The following is a 22,310-nucleotide window of genomic DNA, read 5'->3' as shown; positions in this document are numbered from 1 at the left end:
GCTTCACAACTTTGCAGATAGTTTATGTTCACATACAGCTACATGACACACTACATGAAAGATCATATTTGAAAACACATAATAGGGGCACTTTAAAAAGTTTTGTGATAGTCATAATCTTTTTCAATTGGTTGATACACCCACTAGGCCAAATTTGAAATCTCTTTTTTGAAAAATCTACATTAATAGATCTTGTTCTTACAAGCGATCCACATAAATATTCTCCAGTTTCTGTATTTGCAAACGATATTAGTGATCATTGTGTTGTGTCAGTAGTCAGAAATACAAGGCTGCCCAAGCAGAACCCCGAGAATTATACCTAGGTGTTTTATGAAATATTTCAGTGAGCAGGCTTTCTTGAATGATCTTGCTCAAATTGACTGGGACAGAATTACTTTAATTCCAGATGTTGATTGCGCTTGAGAATATTTTTAATAGTTTTATGTTAATTAATAATAAGCACGCACCTTTGAGAAAATATAGAGTTAAATCCTGCCTGTTTAATGATAGATTCTACTAAAATTACAGACAAAAAGCAAATGCTTAATAGTTTTAATAGTCACTTTATTGCATCAGGATCTTTATTTTCAACAAATAACAATATGACTCTTGATCTAGATTTTCTTGAAGCTGAACGAAATTTATGGATGAGTGAGTTTGTTTTTCAACTAATTACCTCTTCTGATGTTTATTCATCTTTAAAGGAACTAGATGTGAATAAATTGCCTGCTCCTGATCATATTGCCGCACTGTTTCTAAAATTAGTGGCCGATATTTATTTAATCTCTCATTATCAAGTAATATAACAAGTAATATATATTTGGAAATCAGCATTTGTTGTTCTCTTGTCAAAAGGGGGTGATCCTTCTTTAATGGATAACTATAGACCTATATCTAAGCTCTGTATTCTCTCAAAACTTTTAGAAAATTTAATTAGTAATCAGTTGACTCTAAATCGTCATAATATTTTATCTATTAATCAATCTGTTTTTTGTAAAGGGCACAGTACCACAACAGCCATCTTAAAGGTTTTAAATGATATTGTGGAGTCTTTGGTTAATAAACATCACTGCACTTGTCTTTTACTGACCTATCAAAGGCCTCTGATAACATGGATCACAACAGATTATTAATGCTAAAACTAGCTCCTAAATCTGTGCAATGTAAAGGCTGATTTATACGCGTCAGCAAGTTCGCTTGGGTTTGTGAAATCAACCATTTTGCGTGGTGGTGTGCACGGCATCTAGAATGAACTGTTTGCATGTCACCGCATTGATCACGAACAATTTTAAAGCCGTTTTGGCTGAACAGGTACGCCTGTACAAACATCTCTATGATCCATCAATGCGTGATCACACAAATAGTCAGATGGCAAATAACTCTTGGAGAGAAATCGCGATCAGCGTTGGAAAAGATGAAAACTTTTGCAAGAAAGTTTCTGAAACTGTACATTTTAACACTGTTGTGTTGGTTTTACTGTTGAAGACTGCTGTAATAAAAATATTTGTCATGCTTGTGTTAGTGTTTCACATTACTTATTTAATAGGCGTAATTTATGGGTGGGATGGGTTGGACACTTTTTGCAAGGCTTGATATTGTCCCACCACTTTTTTGAACATCTCACGACATGGACGTGCCTAATGCTAATGAAACACTCCTTTCTGTTAAATAAGGTGCTGACGCTGGAATCTGTATTTTTTTCTGAAATCATGCTGCATGTTTGTTGCGATGTTAATTAGTGATGGAACTTTCTCAATGCAGCTCGTGCTCAGTGTTCACACGTGAGCGCTTCAATCCATCGCTTATGACTCATTCCGGTTAAAAATCAAAACAAAATACACACAAATGTGTCTCTGATATAGGATCAATGATGAACATATTTGATTTTTTTGGAATTGGGGGAATTCATGCGATGGTGGATTAGAACCCAAAACCTCTAGCTCACTTCACGAAAGTTCTACCACTAGACTATTGGGTATTACTAATAATTAATGCAATAAACAATAAACAATCTAGGTATTTATTCACTGACATCATTTATCTCAGGGCTAATAACATATTATTATAGTACATGTAAGAATAAAACCATCATGTTAAAAACGAGTTTAATGTCATTATATTATGTACACATGATCAGAGCCTGTAACCACAAAACATTTTATCTTACCACTAAAAGTTTCATCTTAAAACCTATTCACAAAGCTGCCGAGACAAACTTTTACTAAGGAATAGAGAGAAGTCTTAAGCTAAGATTAAGGGCGGGGTTGACCTCGTTGCTATGAATGATGTCGACATGCTTACTAACCATGCACACATTGATTGGCTGATAGGGGAGGGGTCTCTGTCAGACATTTATTCATAGAAATATTGTAACATGCAATATTATATCATATTCAAATAAAGGTTTTAAAATGCAGGCTAAGTGTCACTAATTAAACATGTATATCTTCAGCCTCTTACATGTGCACTCCTCGTATACAATTAGCAGATATGATATATAAACAGCCTTTTAATTAACAGAGTAGAATAGAATGTTGAGCGACAAACAACTGCTACATTATTATTATTATTACATTAGTTTTTTTAAGTTGACCATAATGTTATCATGTAACCTTGTTATGCTATTGCAGATTAAAATCCTTAGCCTCATTAGAATATTTATTGTATTCATAAGCAGCTGCCATTCGAGGGTTGTCAAAACCTTGATCTGTGGCATTGCTGGGTTGTTTCTATTTGTTGGTGAAGTGACTGTGTCCCTGCAAGTTCTACAACAGTCATAATACCTTCGCGATTGAGATCATATAACTTCTTAAAAGCTCATTATCATCAAATGTTTCTAAAATGTTTCTGTTCCGAGGCAGACAGCCAGCAATAGCCGTTTTAGGAAAGTTTTAGGACTTGATCTTAGTGACTTAGGAGTCCTCTCCACTACTCCTAACATTTCACAGATTTAGGAACTAGTTTTAGTGCTAAAATGCTTTGTGAAATACTCTTAGAGCTAAAATTAGGAGTCTTAAATTTAGGACTGACACGCCCATTATTTTTAAGATTTTCTCCTAAATCGCTAAGTTATGAGACAGGCTACTTTTATTCTTAAGATGTTTTAGGAATAGGGGCCCAGAATTTGGCGATGTGCACGCGCAGTCAGCACAGGCTTGCGGTGCAGAAGAACGCGTTGAGTATAATCAGCCTAAATCGGGCTTATCCTAATATTGCTGTTGCTGGCAATCTGCCTCGGAACTTAAACTTTTTAGAAACACTGCATTTATTTGCACGCATATTCCCACACAACTTGTTTTTGTTTTGAGGAGCCGAGACACATCCCGGCACTCAGTGCAGTTCAGGATTGTGGCAGGTAGACACGATGTCTCCGTTCCCTCCTTTAGGGAACGAGGGTTACAGATATAACCTAGACGTTTCCCTTCGGTCGTTCACTACAACGTTACATCAATACTGACATATTTGGGGTCTCCTCTGGAAAACGCCACAATCCTGAACCGCGTTACGTAGTTGAGGAACAGATGCTGACAGGCAAGCATGTCAGGACAAATAAAGCTCAACACGTAACCTTCCCAATGCCCTGTAAGCCAGATAACCCGGAGATCCCGGGTTCAGCTGTGTGCCAGCTCGTCCCTGCAGTTTCCACTCAGACAGGAAGAAGTAGGCCTGTCGCGATAGTCAATAAATCGATTAATCGCACGATAAAAAAAAATGACCTCAATAATTTTTCTGCCCGCGATAATTTCATTTGCATACTTGTTTGTTATCCGCGACTGAATGACAACTCTCGTTTCCTTAGCGTAGGAGAAGCGAACCCTCTTGTCAGTTGCATTGTCTTTTGTGTGGGGAGGCGGCGCTTGTCAGTCACATGGACTTTGTGTGGGAAGGCGGGAGTGCTTGAGGCGAGTCTTCCCGACAGTGCACCATAACTGGGGCATTTAGTCGACAAACAAAGTACAAACAGGACAGTGCAAAATGGTGTGCACTCACTGACAGTGTAGTTCGCTTGATTGCTAAAGAGATGCTGCCCTTTAGTAAAAGCCGGCATTTCGACGAATGCTGCAAACATTTAACAGCCAGTATGAATTGCCTGGGAGAACATATGTGTCACAAACGGCAATTCCACAACTGTACAACAGCATTAAAGATGACATACTAAACGAGATCAAAGGAGAAATTATTTTTCAAAAGTTTTTTGCATATGGCTTGAGGCTTTTTGTTTGTTTGTTTACAAAGGTCCTAACAGGCAGTTTTGCCTGTTATGGAATGCATGTTGAGCCTATTGTTTAATATTTTTTGAAGTGCAATTTTGTTTACATCCGTTTTATTTATTGTTTTTGGTATTTATTCAAGTGCATTTTTTGTTAACAGAGACTGAGAGTCCATTGCTTTTATTGTTTTTGGTTGTTTTGTTCATTGTTATTGTGGATATTTAAAATGTTTTCCATTTTCAGTGTTAAATAGTCTAAAAATAAACGTTTTTGAATTTTGAAAGGCGTATGTGTATTATTACGCCATTATCATTATTCTAGGTGAAAATGGTCTCAGATCGACAATATTATCGTTTATCGCGATAATTTCTTGGACAATTTATCGTCCAGCAAAATTTGTTATCGTGACAGGCCTAGGAAGAAGCTGGCAGAGGGAAGACTTGAAGGAAGCAAAACAGGTTTACCTGAGCTTCGCCGAGTCAACTCCAGATGAGCTCGACCACCTGGGGTTGCAGTCGCCTTTCTCGGGGAGAGCTCAACTCAACGTAATAAGGTGAATGCCACGCAGCGATTTGAGCTGCGTCAGACTCCGGAGGAGGAGATGGCGGGCGTGCTGCAGCATGCAACGAGATCGTAAACCACCTTGGTGGTAGGTGTACGCTACCGTGGCTATGATGTCCTTATGGACTAATGTGTGCTTGTCCTGCAGCATTGGTAGGACCCGGCGGAGGACAAAGCACTGCTAGCAACTCTAGGTGACTGTTGTCGCTGCAGTCAAGGTCCTGTTCAGGAGCCCGAGGCTGCCTGCCCGTTGCAAATGGCACCCCAGCCTATGTTGGAGGCATCTGAGTTGACTGCCTTATGCCTCGACACCTGGTCTAAGAGCACTGCTGCCCGTAGGAACGCAGGGTGTGAGCAGGGCTGAGAAGGTTGCAACACTAAGGGGAACGTCAACCTGAAGTGTGCCACAGTGCCATGCCCATCTCAGGACCCAGTCGTGTGGCCAGTGCTGAAGCGATCGAGCGGCCAAACCGCGGCTACGGCTGCCATATGCCCCAGGAGCCTCAGCGGAGCAATCCAGACTATAATTCTCAGGTCTCCCATACTTCCAGCCAATGCAGCCTTGGGAGTCCAGCAACCCGCGAAACTGGAAAGGGTAGAACACAAAGGCGGCTTACATTTTAAATGTAAGCTGTGACAGAGCGTAATAATGGGCATGCCCACGCAGCGTGGGCATAACCCATCCACAAACGCCATCTCAACATGCATTTGTTTACATCCCAGACCTGTGAGATCGCAATTGTGACCGTCATGAGGAAATAAGGAAACTATCGCTCCCTAAAAGCACACGATCGGAGATGCGTCTTAAAAAAGACCCTCACAACGACTGTGTATGCTGTAGGAAATTGCTCTTTTAGGCTGGATTGCCCAGGGGAGGTCCGCAGCACTCATCTGAGCACAGCAGGGTGATCTCTCCACTGAATGCAAAGAAAGGATGTTCCACACAGCCGAGAAACTCCCGCAGCGATGAAAGATTTCTTTCTTCTTTGTAGAAGCAGCTCACAAAGCTGTTGGCTCCGAAGCAAAAATCTGAATGAGTGGATGCATGCCGCCATCTTATATACCCGTGTGTACAGGTGAGAGGCTTGGCATGCAAATTCCACTCGCCAGTGTTCATTGGCCTGTTTTCTTAAGCTCAGAGGTGACTGGGCTCCCAAGTAAGGCCCCAACTACGTCAGTATTGACGTAACGTTGTAGTGTACGACTGAAGGGGAACTGTATTGTTTCTAGGTATTTGTACAAAAAACAGTAGTCTAAATACATATAAATGCACAAACGCTATAGCTTAATCACACAAAATATTGTAATTATATTCCTTTACTCCTTTAATACAAGTCTACATTAACAGCACAATACAATTTGATAGAAATATCTCATATTTCTGCCACATTACCATGGTGTAGTGTTACTTGAGTAAATCCATGGTAAATGATGGTGATCTGTAGATTGCACCGCCTTATGACTGTATCATTGCACACAGTGTTTTTCCTGTTTATCAGCGCTTTTTCATTTGAATTTCAACTAGTTTATCCACCAACTCGTTTGTATTCAAGCGCTTCACACTGGATCTCACAGCACTGTTTAGTGGTAATGTGAGCAGATTTCGTTCAGCTTTTGCCGTATAAACATTATATCAAACATTTACTGAACTCTTGTTATTGTTTTATTGAGGAACATTATATCATAATAATTATCGTTACCGTTTTATCACCCAGCCCTAGTCTTGATACTCACATGGGGCCAGAGATCACAGCACGTCCATCACTGAGTCCAGGGGGAATGATCATGGAGTTGTTACTGTTCATAGACACATAGCTAAAACCCGGAAATGCTGCTCTCTGAGTGTGAACATCACTGAGTCCAGGGGGAATAATCATGGAGTTGTTACTGTTCATAGACACATAGCTGGATCCCGGAAATGCTGCTCTCTGAGTGTGAACATCACTGAGTCCAGGGGGAATAATCATGGAGTTGTTACTGTTCATAGACACATAGCTGGATCCCGGAAATGCTGCTTTCTGAGTGTCAACATCACTGAGTCCAGGGGGAATAATCATGGAGTTGTTACTCTTCATAGACACACAGCTGGATCCCGAAGATGCTGCTCTCTGAATGTGAACATCACTGAGTCCAGGGGGAATAATCATGGAGTTGTTACTCTTCATAGACACACTGCTGAATCCTGGAGATGCTGCTCTCTGAGTGTCAACAGGAGCATCCTGCTCTTTCTCCTCATACACTCTCATTTTACAGGCTGTTTTCTGCTTCTCTTCTTCATAGATGTGAGATTTGGATTTCAGGCCTGTATGTGGAAACAGAGAACATACAATGATATTTATATACAACTGAATTTCAGTTCTTTCTGGTGATCAGAAGTGAGGCACAGTGACCGAAATGGATGATAATGTTAAAGCATTTACCTCAATAAGAAAGTACGTCTGGCTGCATCCAAAATCACATACTTTTCTACTATATAGTAGTATAGCAGGAAAAAAGTACCTACCCAAGAGAGGATCCTGCCACAATTTCACTCCTATCTCAAGAGTATGACATGTTTAACAGCGTTAAGCACTATAGCCAATCACAGACTTGCCTGCTAAACACTAAACGCAATGACCAATCAGATGTGTTTATGTTAGTTAGTTGCACTTCCATTCTGTAGGAGGTGCTGTGTTAATGTAAATATATTTTGGGCTGTCACCAGATGGGGGTAATATGTGCACAGAGGTTTTTTTTAAGCAGGTGTTTCATTCATGTAGAGTTCGGAGGCTTGGTGGAGGGAACATATGATGTTTTTACAACATACTCACTCTGGAAGCCATACAACATTAATAGCAAAAGTATGTAAATATGTATTTCCATCATGTTCAATAAAGTCTGAAAAGACTGAAATCGACTACAATCCTTGTCAGTTAGCTTCTGTTACACAATCAATAGCGCTCAAAACATTGGAGTTTGTTTATCATGTCTAACAGACTGTTCTACACACCCACAAATAATTTGATTATAACAAGCAATGTGTAAAAATGGTTTACATACAAGAAGATTCACTGCACGATGTAGACATTTCTAGCACAACAACAGGTGTTTGCATAAATGTGCAGAGATCATATGTTTATTTATTTATTTTTTTATTAATTCAAATGTAAATTTCACAAACAAAGCCTTATGTCAGGAAAGGGATATTTCACATGTAATGTGATATCTTACATTTCAAAGCATTTTAGACTTTTTACCCCATTACATTTCCTACAACCCCCACTCCTATTTATTTTGAACTGTAGAAATCAAGATTGCAGTGTCCGATATATGAACAGGCTGAACATCAATTTTTATTGATTCATTTGCGAACTGGACAAGTGGTGTAGTTTCCCTGATATGCTGATATGCTGTATACACAATAGGAAAGGTTAAGGATTTCCATACACCACTTAAAAAAGCACGACATGACATTTTTTGTGACAGAACTTTCACACGGTCTGTTTGCGATCACCTTTGGGGTAGTCAATTCATAAATGATAGTGTCCCTTTGTTACTCTCGGCCGATCGCGGTTTACCCTCAAACACTGGGCTGGTCCGACCACACCAGTTGCACTGCCCTAAGGATGACCCTGTGATTAACTTTCCTGAAGCATAACTCAATCAGAGCTGTGACAGATCAGTTATCTGTCCTGAGCGTCTTTCACACTGGCCTCTTGCCATCAGACAGTCATTACCTGACATGGTCACTATAGCTTTGCTTGGCAGCATAAACGAAATGTACAACAAACTACAAGCAGGTCAGAAGTCTCTGCTGAGTTTGGTGCTTGTGGCATTAAAGCCCTAGGAGGAGATAGAGTTATTGGGTAAAATTCTGTGTCTCAGAAGAATAAGAAGTTGTTTAAATAGTATAACAGTATGCTGGCTTTCTCAACAATTTCTCAACAAACAAATAACTTCACTAAAGTTAGTGTGGTGGATCAAAGAATGCGGGTGAAGTGGAGAGATAACTTGGATACTGTGTGTGTCTGTGTACAGCAGTAAACCAAATACAATAACTTCTTGTTTTAGATGATGAGAGAGATGAGAACTTCTGGCCAGCCTTGTGGACTGAATGTCAGGCTAGAGAATTTAAAAACAGGCACTTTTAAATGTGCATTAGAAAAGGCCAGCAGACAAAACGTGTGCTCCAGGGACCATATTTATATAACATCTAAGGATAAATGAGTCATTTAAAGTCTACTTTCAGAACAACAATTTACAAATAATTTACCCACCCCCTTGTCATCCAAGATGTTCATGTCTTTCTGTCTTCAGTCGTAAAGAAATTATGGTTTTTGAGAAAAGCATTTCAGGACTTTTCTCCATATAATGGACTGATATGGTGCCGAGTTTGAACTTCCAAAAGGCAGTTTAAAAGCGGCTTTAAATGATCCTAAATGTGGTTGTAAACGATCCAAGGTGAGGAAGAAGGGTCTCATTTACCACTGGGTTATTTTCATACAAAAATGTTTTTAATTAAATTAAATACTTTTTAACCTCAAACGCTTGTCTTGTCTTGCTCTGCCTGCACTCTGTGTATTCAAAGTAAAGACAGTAAGGGTATGCTGAAAAACTCTGATCGTATTTTCTCCCTCACCTTTTTTTTTTTTTTTTTTAACCGATCATTTTGCTAGATAAGACCCTTCTTCCTCGGCTTCCCCCGCATTTGGGATTGTTTGAGCCTCATTTAAGTATACTCACTGCAAAAAAAATAAATAAATAAATTTAAACAAAAAAAAAATCACACCACCAAACCAGACTGTTAGATCAGGTCCCCACACCAGACAATTAGGATCCAGCCCCAGACACCAGATCCCGTCAGAAAATATCAGTCTTTCTGGTAACAGAACAACTAGTCAGCAAGCTGTAGTTACCCCAACCCCACTAACAAAAGATGTTGCTCAGACTTCGTCTGGAGAACACAAATTCAACAATTATTGTTATACCAAACTGGTTCACAACAACATCCCATAAACCTTGAGTTTCTATAAACATTCCCTTGTATCTCTTATTCATGAAGACAAACAGCCCTTGAAACCACACAGTCATAAGACTAAACAACAATGGAAAAAATATATAAAAAACAACTATAATATAATATGAATTACTAATCAATTAATGAATCAATAAAATGAATATATAAATGATTATAATGATTATTATAAATGATTATATGATTAAATAGAATAATAAAATGATGAAATGATTAATGATTATAAATGAATAAATGAATAAAGAATAAATGAAGAATATATAAAAAGAAAGCAAAACACAACACAAATGTATGGTTGCTCTGAGGCAATTTGCATTTGAGGATCGTCAGATCCTTCAAGACTGATCACTGATTCAGTGATCCGGTCAGAGCTTGAGTTACTAATGATGAATTTTTTGACTGATTATTTCAAATGAAAATCATATTTAGACCAATTGCAGTTATTAGTGAAAATTACACAAAAATGCAATGACAAAATATTGCACTAAATTAAAAGTTCAAATGTTCCTGGTATGTTACTGGTAGCACTTCTATAAAAATTTGATGATATGTGTTACAAAAAAGTAACAATTTTGAAATACATTGTTTTTTTTTTTGTTGTTTTTTTTTTTTTTTTTGTCTTTTATCTCAGTATTCCTATCAGTGTTGTATATGCATTTTTTGTTTTGTTTTGTTTGTTTGTTTTTTTTTTTGGTTTGTTTTTCTTAATGCATAATAGTAACCATAGAATGTGATCAAACAGTTTATATGGAACAAAAATAATGCCAAAAGTATTTGAAATAAAAAGCTTGTTGAATTACACAACTGGGAAAAAAAATGCATTGCAATTAACAGTGCTTACATTTTAATGCATTGTATTTTCAGGGGTTGCATTTTTGTGCGCTGCATTTTAACATGGTTGTATATTTAAGTAGTGAATATTTCAATCGGAAACATTTCACCAACTTTTTCATTGTTAAAAATTGAATAATTAATATTCACTTCACAAAGTCCATTTCCAAAATATTCAGTTTGTTTAATAATTCCAACAATAACATTCGTCAGACAATTTTCGGTTAATTTTATTTCACTTTACAAATTCGTTTCCGAAAATTCAGTGGTTCAAATTCGACAGCTCTTAGCAGCGCACATCCGGGAACTGCAGGAAAAGCAGTAGAGTACCGGTAGAAGATCGCCATCTGCTGTTAGACGTCCTCACCAGCAGGTGGCGCTGCTTCATCAACAGGCCTGTGCAAAGCGATATGTGCCAGGATGGACCAAGCGGTGAGTATTAAATACCAATTAAGACATAAAACCGAACTTTACTTCTTCAATCGCCTATAGTAATATGTCATTTCTTTTTACCTCTTGTAAACATGATCTTCTTTCACTGTAACGTTAAAGGTGATATAACGCAATAAATGTAACACATCACATCCAGTTTTCCTGTAGTTGGCAGTTATGTTACGTTTTAGAGAAACCAACGTAATTCGCAGAGAACGACTTGTCTTTGCTATTGACTTTTATTTGCAACAAAAATGTGCACTACAAAAATGTTTTGTTGTGTTTCCAGTCCAAATACTGTAGCATAAGATTCTTAAATCAAGAAGTTTTTAGTAGACAAGCAACAAGTAGTCTATTGTTTTGTTTTCTGGGGAAGCTGTTAGCTGTTATAAATATGTTTTTAATAGGAACTGAAAACAAAACTACTTTATTTACACCATTGGCAGATTTTTCCCCCCACCCGCAAGGCACCTTAGCACATTGTTGTCTCCCTTGTAAGACAAGCACAACATAGACAGAAGGTGAAGAGAAGATAAACAAGATGCCATCACATGCAGTTGTCACACTACCAAAATGATTTTTGTTTTGTTTCCACTCCACATATCTTAAAAATACTAGACAAGAAAGTAAATTATTGTCTTGCATTTTGGGTGGGGGGAAAAATCTGCCAATGGTGTAAATAAAGTAGTTTTGTTTTCAGTTCCTATTAAAAACAGCTACATTTATAACAGCTATATATATATATATATATATATATATATATATATATTTTTTTTTTTTTTTCCCCAGAAAACAAAACAATAGACTACTTGTTGCTTGTCTACTAAAAACTTCTTGATTTAAGAATCTTATGCTACAGTATTTGGACTGGAAACACAACAAAACATTTTTGTAGTGCACATTTTTGTTGCAAATAAAAGTCAATAGCAAAGACAAGTCGTTCTCTGCGAATTACGTTGGTTTCTCTAAAACGTAACATAACTGCCAACTACAGGAAAACTGGATGTGATGTGTTACATTTATTGCGTTATATCACCTTTAACGTTACAGTGAAAGAAGATCATGTTTACAAGAGGTAAAAAGAAATGACATATTACTATAGGCGATTGAAGAAGTAAAGTTCGGTTTTATGTCTTAATTGGTATTTAATACTCACCGCTTGGTCCATCCTGGCACATATCGCTTTGCACAGGCCTGTTGATGAAGCAGCGCCACCTGCTGGTGAGGACGTCTAACAGCAGATGGCGATCTTCTACCGGTACTCTACTGCTTTTCCTGCAGTTCCCGGATGTGCGCTGCTAAGAGCTGTCGAATTTGAACCACTGAATTTTCGGAAACGAATTTGTAAAGTGAAATAAAATTAACCGAAAATTGTCTGACGAATGTTATTGTTGGAATTATTAAACAAACTGAATATTTTGGAAATGGACTTTGTGAAGTGAATATTAATTATTCAATTTTTAACAATGAAAAAGTTGGTGAAATGTTTCCGATTGAAATATTCACTACTTAAATATACAACCATGTTAAAATGCAGCGCACAAAAATGCAACCCCTGAAAATACAATGCATTAAAATGTAAGCACTGTTAATTGCAATGCATTTTTTTTCCCAGTTGTGTAATTCAACAAGCTTTTTATTTCAAATACTTTTGGCATTAATTTTGTTCCATAAGTTTAAAATAGCTAGGCTAAGATATATAAAGATATATAATGTGACTGACCATAAAACGTTTTTCACACAATTTTTCAAAAATTATTATTATTGATTAATTACTGATATAAATACACACACATATACATATTATATATATATATATATATATATATATATATATATATATATATATATATATGCAAGACAAACTAAAATATGTTGTCAATAAAATAAAATGATTAACTTTTTTTTAAATAAAATAATGGCGTTTTTAAGAATTAAAAATACTCAATTTTGTGGTTTTACAATTAACACATCACAACCATGCTTGGGACGACCCTGATCGCAACACACAGCTATACAGTATAGTTCAAAACAATGTGCGCAAATAGATGAAACTAATTCAGACATTTAGAGACACTCCCCTCCCTTCACACGCAGCTCTCATATACAGAACACCAGACACATAAACGAGCCACAATGCTTTACATTTTTTGAAATATTAATTTCTAAACATTAAACATCGATTGTCAGTCTTTATTCTCCTGTTTCTTGTGGTTTCTCATTGAAGTGCATAAAAGTAAATGGTGTAAATTACATCGCTACTGTCATATAATAGCATAGTTTAATATAGCGGGGCACATTGTAACGCAGTGTTAAATTTCCCCATCTGCGCGACTGGAATTTAAAACCCGTTTAGTGTCTTCTGCTGATTTGCGAAGCATTAATAACCGTTATGCTAGCACGTGTGGAAATATTTAAACCACGTGTTACAAATAGAACGATTCTAGAATTTTTATTTTAGGGGGGCTCAGCCCCCAATGAAGGTATTATATATATAGTACAATCCTATTTTCTTAGGCATGCAAACTTTATTGCACATGCACTGGAATATATTGGACGTTACATTTTCAAATGAAAATATAAACATGATCGTTTTATAAAGTCAGCTGTGGTGTGATGAGGGGTGAACACAGCGAAAACTACAGCAGATGGGGAACCGATTGCTCTTTTTATGACAAAGAACCGCACATTAAAAAAAAGCGCAAGAACGCGCTGAAAGACGGGAGGAGCCGATTGAAGTCTGCCGCAACTTTCTTACGAAATTTAAAGGGGACTGAGGCGATCACGAATTCGTGTACAGTTTATGGCGCTAATCGCAAAATTTCAGGGGGGCTGAGCAGTGATTTTAGAATAAAAATGGCCTAGTGACGTCCATGGTTACAATTAAGCCCGTGTTAGTTTAACACGGGGTTACAAATGACATCAAATTACATCATTTGGATATTTTCATGTCTGGGAAATAACTGGGATTAAACATGATAAAATGAATCACGCAACGCGTTTGTGCAATTATTTAGCGCCCAAAAAAAGTATGTCTTAAAGGTCATTACGGAAATGATCTGGCGGAGTCTGTGTTCTGTGTTAACGTGCACATTGTCAGTAAATCACACGCAGAATTTTCCCCTTCCATCAGCTCTTTTACGGAATTGCGCTCTAACGATAATTTGCCCTGTTTAGTAAATCTGGCCATTAGGGTATAAAATAATATTATACCCTAAAAACGACTTATTCCAGTAAGCCTACATCATTTGTGTACGTTGTCCACCACTGATTTTCAAGTTGGTTTGGCTTGAGTAACGTTAGGCCTATGCGATAAAAACGGAGAATATAACGCCCATTTGCGCGAATGTCTAATACAAAACTCAAGATAACCGAATTACTGAACTAAGAGTGTTCTATTAGGATTAAGGTGACTGACAAAGAAAATGCGTCAGAGGTGGAAGTAGTGCTACTACAGGCCTACAAGATGGAAACTGTCCCACCCGCGCTGCTCTTCTCGCCGAATATAGGGAGAGTAACGAACATCGTTGCCGTCTTTGAATTCGACTTACGGCCTGTTTAGACGCAAAAGGTCCTTACTGATATCACTGCTGTGAAAAGTTTTAACAAACTTACCGTAACATGTTAAGAAATTGTTGATTTCGAAATGCACGAAATGGCGTCTGATGTGAACATGATAAGTTTCGGTTTCTCTTTTAGAGAGGGCGCAAAAACATACAGCAGCGAGGAGACTGAACGTGATGACGTTAGAATCTAGGCTAGTGCTATGCTATCTAGTTGCCACCGCAGGCTTAAATAAATAAATAATAAAAAATACAAATCACAGAGTACTGTGAAACTTAAAATGAAATTAAGAAAACAGTATTTATTCATGTCAAAAGCAAAAATGAAAAATAAATCACTTTTCTGACAGATAAATTGATTTTGAATTAGAGCAATGTGGGACACTGTGTTTTTGAAGTATCCATGTAATAAAATGTGAATTTACACTGTGAAATAGCCTTTTTATTAATATCAAAAAATGTACTTATCACTTTTCTAAAGGTGGAACACAACAATCTTTGTGTTTCAGATGATAAAACTAATGAGTTTAATAATTATTAATAATTATTACAGAGTCAATTTTCTGAATTGTCCAACATAGGTTTTAACAAATAATGAAGATGTATGAAATGTACACATGGAATTACTGAACATCGTTTCAATTAATATAATAATAATAACAGTAATAACAACATGATTTCCTGGGTTTGCTAGGGTGTTTCTCAATAGAGTGCACTTGGCACTAAGATGGTTACTTGATAAACAAATCTTTATTTTTTAAGAAAGTTAACAAGTCCAGATAACAAACAGGTTTACAATAAAATATCTGATACATTTAATATTTCAACACTCTTATAGGATTACTGCATGAATTAAGACATTCATTTGTACGTTTGACTGTTTGTTGATTTGTTTGTTTGTAACAAACAATCAAACGTTTTTGGACATTAAGATGTTTAATGTTTTTTTAAATAAGTCTCCTTTGCTCATCAAGCCTGCATTTATTTGATCCAAAATGCAGCAAAGCAGTAATATTATGAAATATTTTTACTATTTGAAATTACTATTTTAGATAAATGCTGTTCTTTTGAACTTTCTATTCATCACAGAAACCTGAAAAAAAAAAAAATCACTTTTTCAACATAATAATATTAATAAATTTTTGAGCAGCAAATAAATAATTTTTCTGAAGGATCATGTGACTGGAGTAATGATGCTGAAAATTCAGCTTTGAAATCACAGGAATAATTTACATTTTACAACATATTCAAATAGAAAACAGTTATTTTAAATAGTAAAACATATTTTAAAAATTTACTGTTTTTGCTGTACTTTGGATCAAATAAACAAAGACTTGGTGAGCAGAAGAGACTTCTTTAAAAAATCTTACTGTCCAAAAACTTTTGATCGGTAGCGTACTTGTAGGCTCCAACATCTATGTTCATCCTGTCATAAGACTGCAAGGAGTTGGTTTGTAAAGGAAGTAAAATGTAAAGTCTTCTGTTAAGACACTGTTTAATTATGCCTTTATTTATTTTCAGTATAAGCCTGGTATCCAAGATGTGGGTTTTCATCCACATATTTTCTTCCACAATGTACCAACAGGATATCCTCACTGTTAACTTTTCCTCAACAACAAAATCCAGAGCAGCCTAAGAAAAAAAGAGAATTCATTACTGAGTTACAGGAAACAACAGAACATGAAGAACTGAGGAAGCTGAAAAAAAGATTTCACCTTTGCCAGGTGTGCTGCTACACCTTTACCCCTGTGTGATTCAGGAACCTCTGTAGAGATCAACTCCACCTGCTGATCATGACTGACAGTGTATTTCAGTACTGCACCACTCACTGCTCCTGATTCACATGACAAATTCAATTATTATTATGTTGTTATTGTTGTTGACATAAAATCGCATGGAATTTGAATTTGAGCCTGTCTGAGAGTGCTGACTGACTAATGGACAGTGGTGGTCAGCTTTGGTGGTCAGAAATGCTTTTTTTAAAAAAAAAAATAAAAAAAAATAGGCAGCTCACTGTTCTAAGACAGAACGTCAGAATGATGTAAACGTTCTTTTCTCTTACCGCCGCAGTCAAGAGCAACTGTGAAACGCTGATTCTGTCTGTCGTGTTTCACATCTGTATTCGAGAAGTTCGTACATCCACGACATTTGTATCTGCTGCTGAGTCGCTGACTGTTTTTATATCCTTGAGTGATCCGATAGACACTGCTTTGAGACAGTATGTAGCGCGCCATGATGTGACGTCACCAAACAATCCGGAACAATACCAGCAGATGGCGCTGTAATGCTGTTTATTAATCTGTCACATCTCACCACCACTACTGAGATACAGCTTTTAAAACCCCCCACAAATGACCCTGTTTAAATATTATATGTGAATTTTAAATACAGTAGAAAATAAAATAGATATTAATTGATTTCATGTTTATTTCTTTGTTTTTTCTAAGACTTACAAAGTCACAGCAAATCCACAATCATACTGACTTGATAATTTTCTCCTAATTCGACCACTACCACACAGTGACACATTCTTTAATGGTATACAATGTAAATAAGCTCTAGTGAAACCTATTGTCCTTCAGTCATCAGGAATCTCCACAGCTGCTGTGTTTCTGACTCCTGCTGCCATGATGGCGAAGAACAGGTTGGGGAAGAGAGATCTGACATAGAGAGCTGCTTTAGGGATGGAGCGGGCCATCAAAATCTCCTTCTTCTTGCTGCTCAGTGTCCCCAGGAGCTCAGTGGCCATCTCTTTAGGGGTCACACCAAGGGACTTGGGTTTGAAGTCTGCAGTTTCCAGCCAGTGTCCAAACAAGTTCAGAACAATTTAGTAAACAAACAAGTAAGATGATGTTATGAGCTACAAACCATGTTCTTTGCTGTCACATTATGAACTGTCAGTGTAGTTCACTCACCTGTCCACACAGATTTTGCTGTGATTTCATCCGTTGAGTTTGTGCTGGGAGTTTTTATGAAGGTGTGGTTGACGGTGCTGACGGTTATCCCATATTCCTGAACCTCAGCCCGCAGACAGTCAAAGAAAGCCTGAACGGCGTGCTTAGAAGCAGCATCTGAGCAATACAAAACATCTTACGCTGGCTCTAAATATTCAAGATATCTTGCTATATTCATTATTGTTTAGTGTTATGAACATTTAAGTTTATATTAAGGTAAACTAGTCACAAAAACTCACAGGTGGCACGGAAAGGCACCGTTAATTTCCCCTGAATGCTGTTGACTAGAAGAATGTGACCTGTTCTTCTGGAGATCAGTGATGGGAGGACACCTGTGATAGTAAATATCAGAATATCAAGTTCAGAAACTCCACAGGCTGACAGGTCTTTTCAAAGCAATCTGCTAGAAATCATATAATTTACTACATTTCACAAGCTGATTGACTCCAATTGTATCTTCAGTCAATGTTTAAATATTCTAGTTCAATGTTCAGTGTAAGTTGGTCCTCCTGAAACCCTCCACCTCCCCCAGCACCACCTGTCTACATTTGTTTTGGGATTTACTATTCATGAACATATTTTACATGTTCACAGCAATGTGTCTGTACTTATATCTGTTGGTAGTAGCAATACTTGCTCTGCAGCAGCAGCAAACTTTCATATCCATGAACATGCTAAAACTATTCAGAAAGTTGTCATGATTGAAATGCATTGGTGTTTTACCCTTAACCAGTGTGATCGGCCCAAAGTAGTTCACATCCATGACGATCCTGTCCATCTCGAGGGACAGACACTGTACAGGAGCCTTCACCTTCATACTGCTATTGAAGATGAGAACATCCAGACAGCCGTAACACTCCAGGATCTCAGAGATCACCTCAGGAACGCTCTCCATGTTACTGAAGTCCAGCTCCACTAGTTTGGGTGGAAATGTCTAAGCGGTAAAGTCGTATAGAACTTAAATAAGTCTCACCACATACTGCAACCAAAATCTTAACAAAAACATTTCTAGAAGTTTCAAACAATGTTCATTCATATTGTATTGTTTCTGCACTCACAAGTGTTGGATCTGAGTCACTCATCAGCCTCTCAGCTAGAGTCTCCAACTTTTCCCAGTTACTTCCACAAAGGATCAGTCTGGCTCCTCCAGTGTGGAAGAGTTTTGCACATTCTAAAATGATCACAAAGTAAAAAAAAAAAAAAAAAAAAAAAACAGTTTCACAAGGGCATTTTAGAGAAGACCTTAATAACTATTTTACCAAAATAAGAGGGATCAGACAAAATGCATGTTATTTTTTATTTAGTACTGACCTTGAAGATATTTCACACATAAGGCGTTTACATATAATATAATCCACAAGAAAAAAAGTAATAGATGAATTTATAAAAAATACCCTGTTTAAAAGTTTACACACACTTGATTCTTAATTCTGTGTTGTTACCGGAATGATCAACAGCTGTTTTTGTTTGTTTGTTTAGTCATAGTTGTTCATGAGTCCCTTGTTTGTCCTAAACAGTTAAACTGCCTGATGTTCTTCAGAAAAATACTTCAGGTCCTGCAAATTCTTTGATTTTTCAGCATTACTGTGTATTTGAACCTTTCCAGCAATGACTGTATGATTTTGAGATCCTTTTCACACTGAGGACAACTGAATATACATACATATGCAACTATTACAGAAGGTTCAAACACTATCTGATGCTCCAGAAGTAAAAACAATGCATTAAGAACCAGAGGGTGAAAACTTTTGAATTTGAAAGATCAGGGTAAATTTAACTTATTTTGTCTTCTGGGAAACATGTACGTATCTTCTGTAGCTTTTGAAGGGCAGTACTAAATTACCAAAAATATTATTAATAATATATATAATATTAATAATATTATTAATTTATTTAGTATTTATTACTAAAATATCCAAATATATGACATTTAGGCAAAATAAGAAAAATCTACACCTCTTCATTCTGTTCAAAAGTTTTCACCCCCTGGCACCCCTCAATGCAGTGTGTTTTCTTCTGGAGCATCAGTGATTGTTTGAACCTTCTGTAATAGTTGTATATGAGTCCCTCAGTTGTCCTCAGTGTGAAAAGATGGATCTCAAAATCATACAGTCATTGTTGGAAAGGGTTAAAATACACAAAAAATGCTGAAAAACCAAAGAATTTGTGGGCCCTGAAGGATTTTTCTAAAGAACAGTGGACATTTTAACTGTTCAGGACAAACAAGGGACTCATGAAAACACACACACACACACACACAGATGTTTGTTGATCATTCAGGTAAGAACACAAGATTAAGAATCAAGTGTATGTAAACTTTTGAACTGGGTTATTTTTTATAAATTCAACTATTGTTTTCTCTTATGTATATGTATGTTATGTGAAATAAGGTGTATGCAAACTTTTGACCTCAACTGTATTCAATATAAAATATTTGATAAAATTACAGGAATTGTTGTGAAAGTATTTCAAAAGATGAATAAAATTATAGCATTACTGACACTCTTATAACTCTCAATCCCTTACTGAGCAACGTCTAACTTTAGTGCTGTATTTTTATCCTGCCAAGTTGTAATAATTACAGTTAAGATCATATTTCTAAAAAGTCTAATTTACCCTTTTATACTTCCTTAAATTACAATATACTGTAGGCATATTCATTTTAAGACAGAATTGCAAAGGTACTGCATATCAGCAATGATCCAGTTGTTCTGAAAGAGCAGCACCATTTCCAAGTGTTGACAGCGAATCCGTAATCAGCACCACTTTGTTCCTCACAGTTGTCTTGGCTAAATGCCTGAGAATCAGACTGTAGAGATAAAAGACGCCAGCTGCGACCACCACCACTGACAGCACAAGCCAAACTGACATCACATCCAGCCTCTGAAAGAAACATTAAAACAAAAACAATGCAAAAGCTGTAAAGTTGCTTAATGGAATAATTGCAGAAAAATGAAAATGATTTTATCATCTGTTCACCACAATGTCATTCCAAACCAGTATTTCTTCTGTGAAACTCAAATTCTATAATACATTTTTGATGAATAATATACTTTTTTTCCACAGAATGGAATTTTATTACAATCAGGGTCTCCAAAACTCAAAAAAACTCAAGGTAGTTAATTTGATTTGAATTATGCATTTGGTGTTCAACAGAAAGAAAGTCATACAAGTTTGGAACAGAGTAAAAGATGGCAGATTTTTCAAATGGGTCATATAATTTTGAGCAATTTCCTCAAATTGCTTTTAAAATAATACAGTTTCTCACCATAATGTCACGTATACCCATGGTGATGGTGTTTCAGTAATTTTAGACCTTAAACAATGGAAAAAGAATAAACATTAATATCATTGATTAACTTTGTCAGAAAACTGTTCTCACAATAAACCAAAACTGTCTAAAACAGGACAGATTATAGTCTATGAGACCTGATTATAACTGAACTCTTGATGCATTTTGCCTGTATAGATCAGTAATGTGGAGATGATTCTAGTTTACTTAGAAAAGCGCATTTCTAGATATTTTTGACAGTAATATTATTTATTATATTAAACAATACCTGTTTGTAAAGTCACAAAGTGAAACCCTCTGAGGTCTATTAGGATGACTTCATGGAGGCTCTGTGTTCACACCATTTGAAAAAAGCTCTAAATATATTCCAGCCTAGAATAAGCCAAGGATTTCTAAGCTAAATATGGATGATTACAGGACTAAGAAACAAACAAACAAACAAACCAAAACATTCTTACAAATAATAATCAGTCAGTATTAACATCACTGAAATAGCATGTTTTTGAGCACAGGACATAAAATCAACACATCGAGACACAGTCCACACAACTAAACAGTGCTCTGTTATGTATTGGTCTTCATTACTTACCTCTATCATGAGTCTACAAGCACAACTAATGTAAATGTCTGTTTTTTAGCTCTAAACTTCAGTGTTTGTGATCATCTCCTCTATTGTCTGCTCACTGCACGACTCTGAACAGCTCACACTCACACAAATGGCAATACTGCAGGGTTTGAGTGCTTTTAATAGCTCACAGCTGAAGCCTATGTTGTATACATAGCAGCCTGGGAACCTGTTGTTGAGTTTCTGCAAGTAAAGCTTAAAATAGCCTTTCAACTGAGACTGACTTTAATATAAACAGAGCAAGCCCCAAATTAATTATCTGTATTATGTGTGCAAAAGGTTAATGGTGACCTAATATTAACTTGAAGAACAACTGAAAGAAAATCTAATATCTTATGTGTCTACATTTTTACAGATCACATCACTAAACTTTTCATTTATCATACTAAAACACCAGTAACCAGTTTAATCCTCATGCAGTTCCAGCACTTGTGATGAATTATACTGTTAAAAATTAGTTGTAATTCAACAAAGATGAACTAAAATATAATTTATAACATAAATTATAACATAACTAGAGTTTGATTTACAACAAAATATTATTTCAGTATTTCTACATCAGATTTTCTTTTGTTTTCTTGTGGTTTCTTTTATAATTAATTGTGAAATTTACTACCAATTTCTGATTAAAATAAAAATTTAAATCTTACATCATTTTTTTTTTTTTTTTTAAAATATAATTGTTCTTAAGTGCATGTTCTTAATTTATTGGAAGAAAAAGTGTGGCATTCAGTTGATCATGTGCGTATTAGTTAATTATTTTTCAATTAAATTAATTATATTTACAATTATTTTTGTATTTTTTAATTTATTGATTTATTATTATT

At 36.3% G+C, this 22,310-nt stretch overlaps 2 protein-coding genes and 1 pseudogene across 51 annotated transcripts in view; all 3 read right to left on the bottom strand.

The window, feature by feature from the left end:
• LOC127161376 (NACHT, LRR and PYD domains-containing protein 12) overlaps positions 1-14,748 on the bottom strand; it is a 340,105-nt gene extending 325,357 nt beyond the window's left edge. For all 50 annotated transcript variants that reach the window (XM_051104104.1, XM_051104135.1, XM_051104090.1 and 47 more), the window contains exons 1-2: positions 14,665-14,748; positions 6,507-7,074 (exon numbers count right to left, since the gene is read on the bottom strand). In XM_051104104.1, the coding sequence (XP_050960061.1) occupies positions 6,507-7,018 (512 nt within the window). In that variant the 5' untranslated portion in view covers positions 7,019-7,074; positions 14,665-14,748. The remainder of the gene's footprint in view (positions 1-6,506; positions 7,075-14,664) is intronic.
• Positions 14,749-16,119: 1,371 nt separating this feature from the next.
• LOC127161381 (protein NATD1-like) lies at positions 16,120-16,855 on the bottom strand (annotated as a pseudogene).
• A 196-nt stretch (positions 16,856-17,051) lies between these two features.
• dhrs7ca (dehydrogenase/reductase (SDR family) member 7Ca) lies at positions 17,052-21,593 on the bottom strand. The gene is made up of 8 exons (XM_051104145.1): positions 21,448-21,593; positions 20,835-20,882; positions 20,293-20,449; positions 18,625-18,737; positions 18,290-18,500; positions 17,806-17,898; positions 17,528-17,683; positions 17,052-17,399 (listed from the first exon to the last, which is right to left on the bottom strand). The coding sequence occupies exons 2-8, from the start codon at positions 20,853-20,855 to the stop codon at positions 17,191-17,193; spliced, it is 960 nt and encodes a 319-aa protein (XP_050960102.1). The 5' UTR covers positions 20,856-20,882; positions 21,448-21,593; the 3' UTR covers positions 17,052-17,190.
• Positions 21,594-22,310: the final 717 nt, after the last annotated feature.

The sequence above is a fragment of the Labeo rohita genome, unplaced genomic scaffold (assembly GCF_022985175.1).
Source record: "Labeo rohita strain BAU-BD-2019 unplaced genomic scaffold, IGBB_LRoh.1.0 scaffold_63, whole genome shotgun sequence".
NCBI lineage: Eukaryota > Metazoa > Chordata > Actinopteri > Cypriniformes > Cyprinidae > Labeo > Labeo rohita.
The sequence above is the reverse complement of the archived record's forward strand: the minus strand, read 5'-3'. Positions and strand labels throughout refer to the sequence as shown.

What these genes read in the sequence shown, in the direction of transcription:
- dhrs7ca (XM_051104145.1), bottom strand. Translation starts at nt 20,855, where the DNA reads ATGGGTATACGTGACATTATG. An exon ending in TGGGTATACGTGACATTATG is followed by an intron (nt 20,450 to 20,834) that starts GTGAGAAACTGT and finishes TGTTTCTTTCAG; the next exon opens with AGGCTGGATGTGATGTCAGT. An exon ending in GGTGCCTTTCCGTGCCACCT is followed by an intron (nt 17,684 to 17,805) that starts GTGAGTTTTTGT and finishes TGTATTGCTCAG; the next exon opens with ATGCTGCTTCTAAGCACGCC.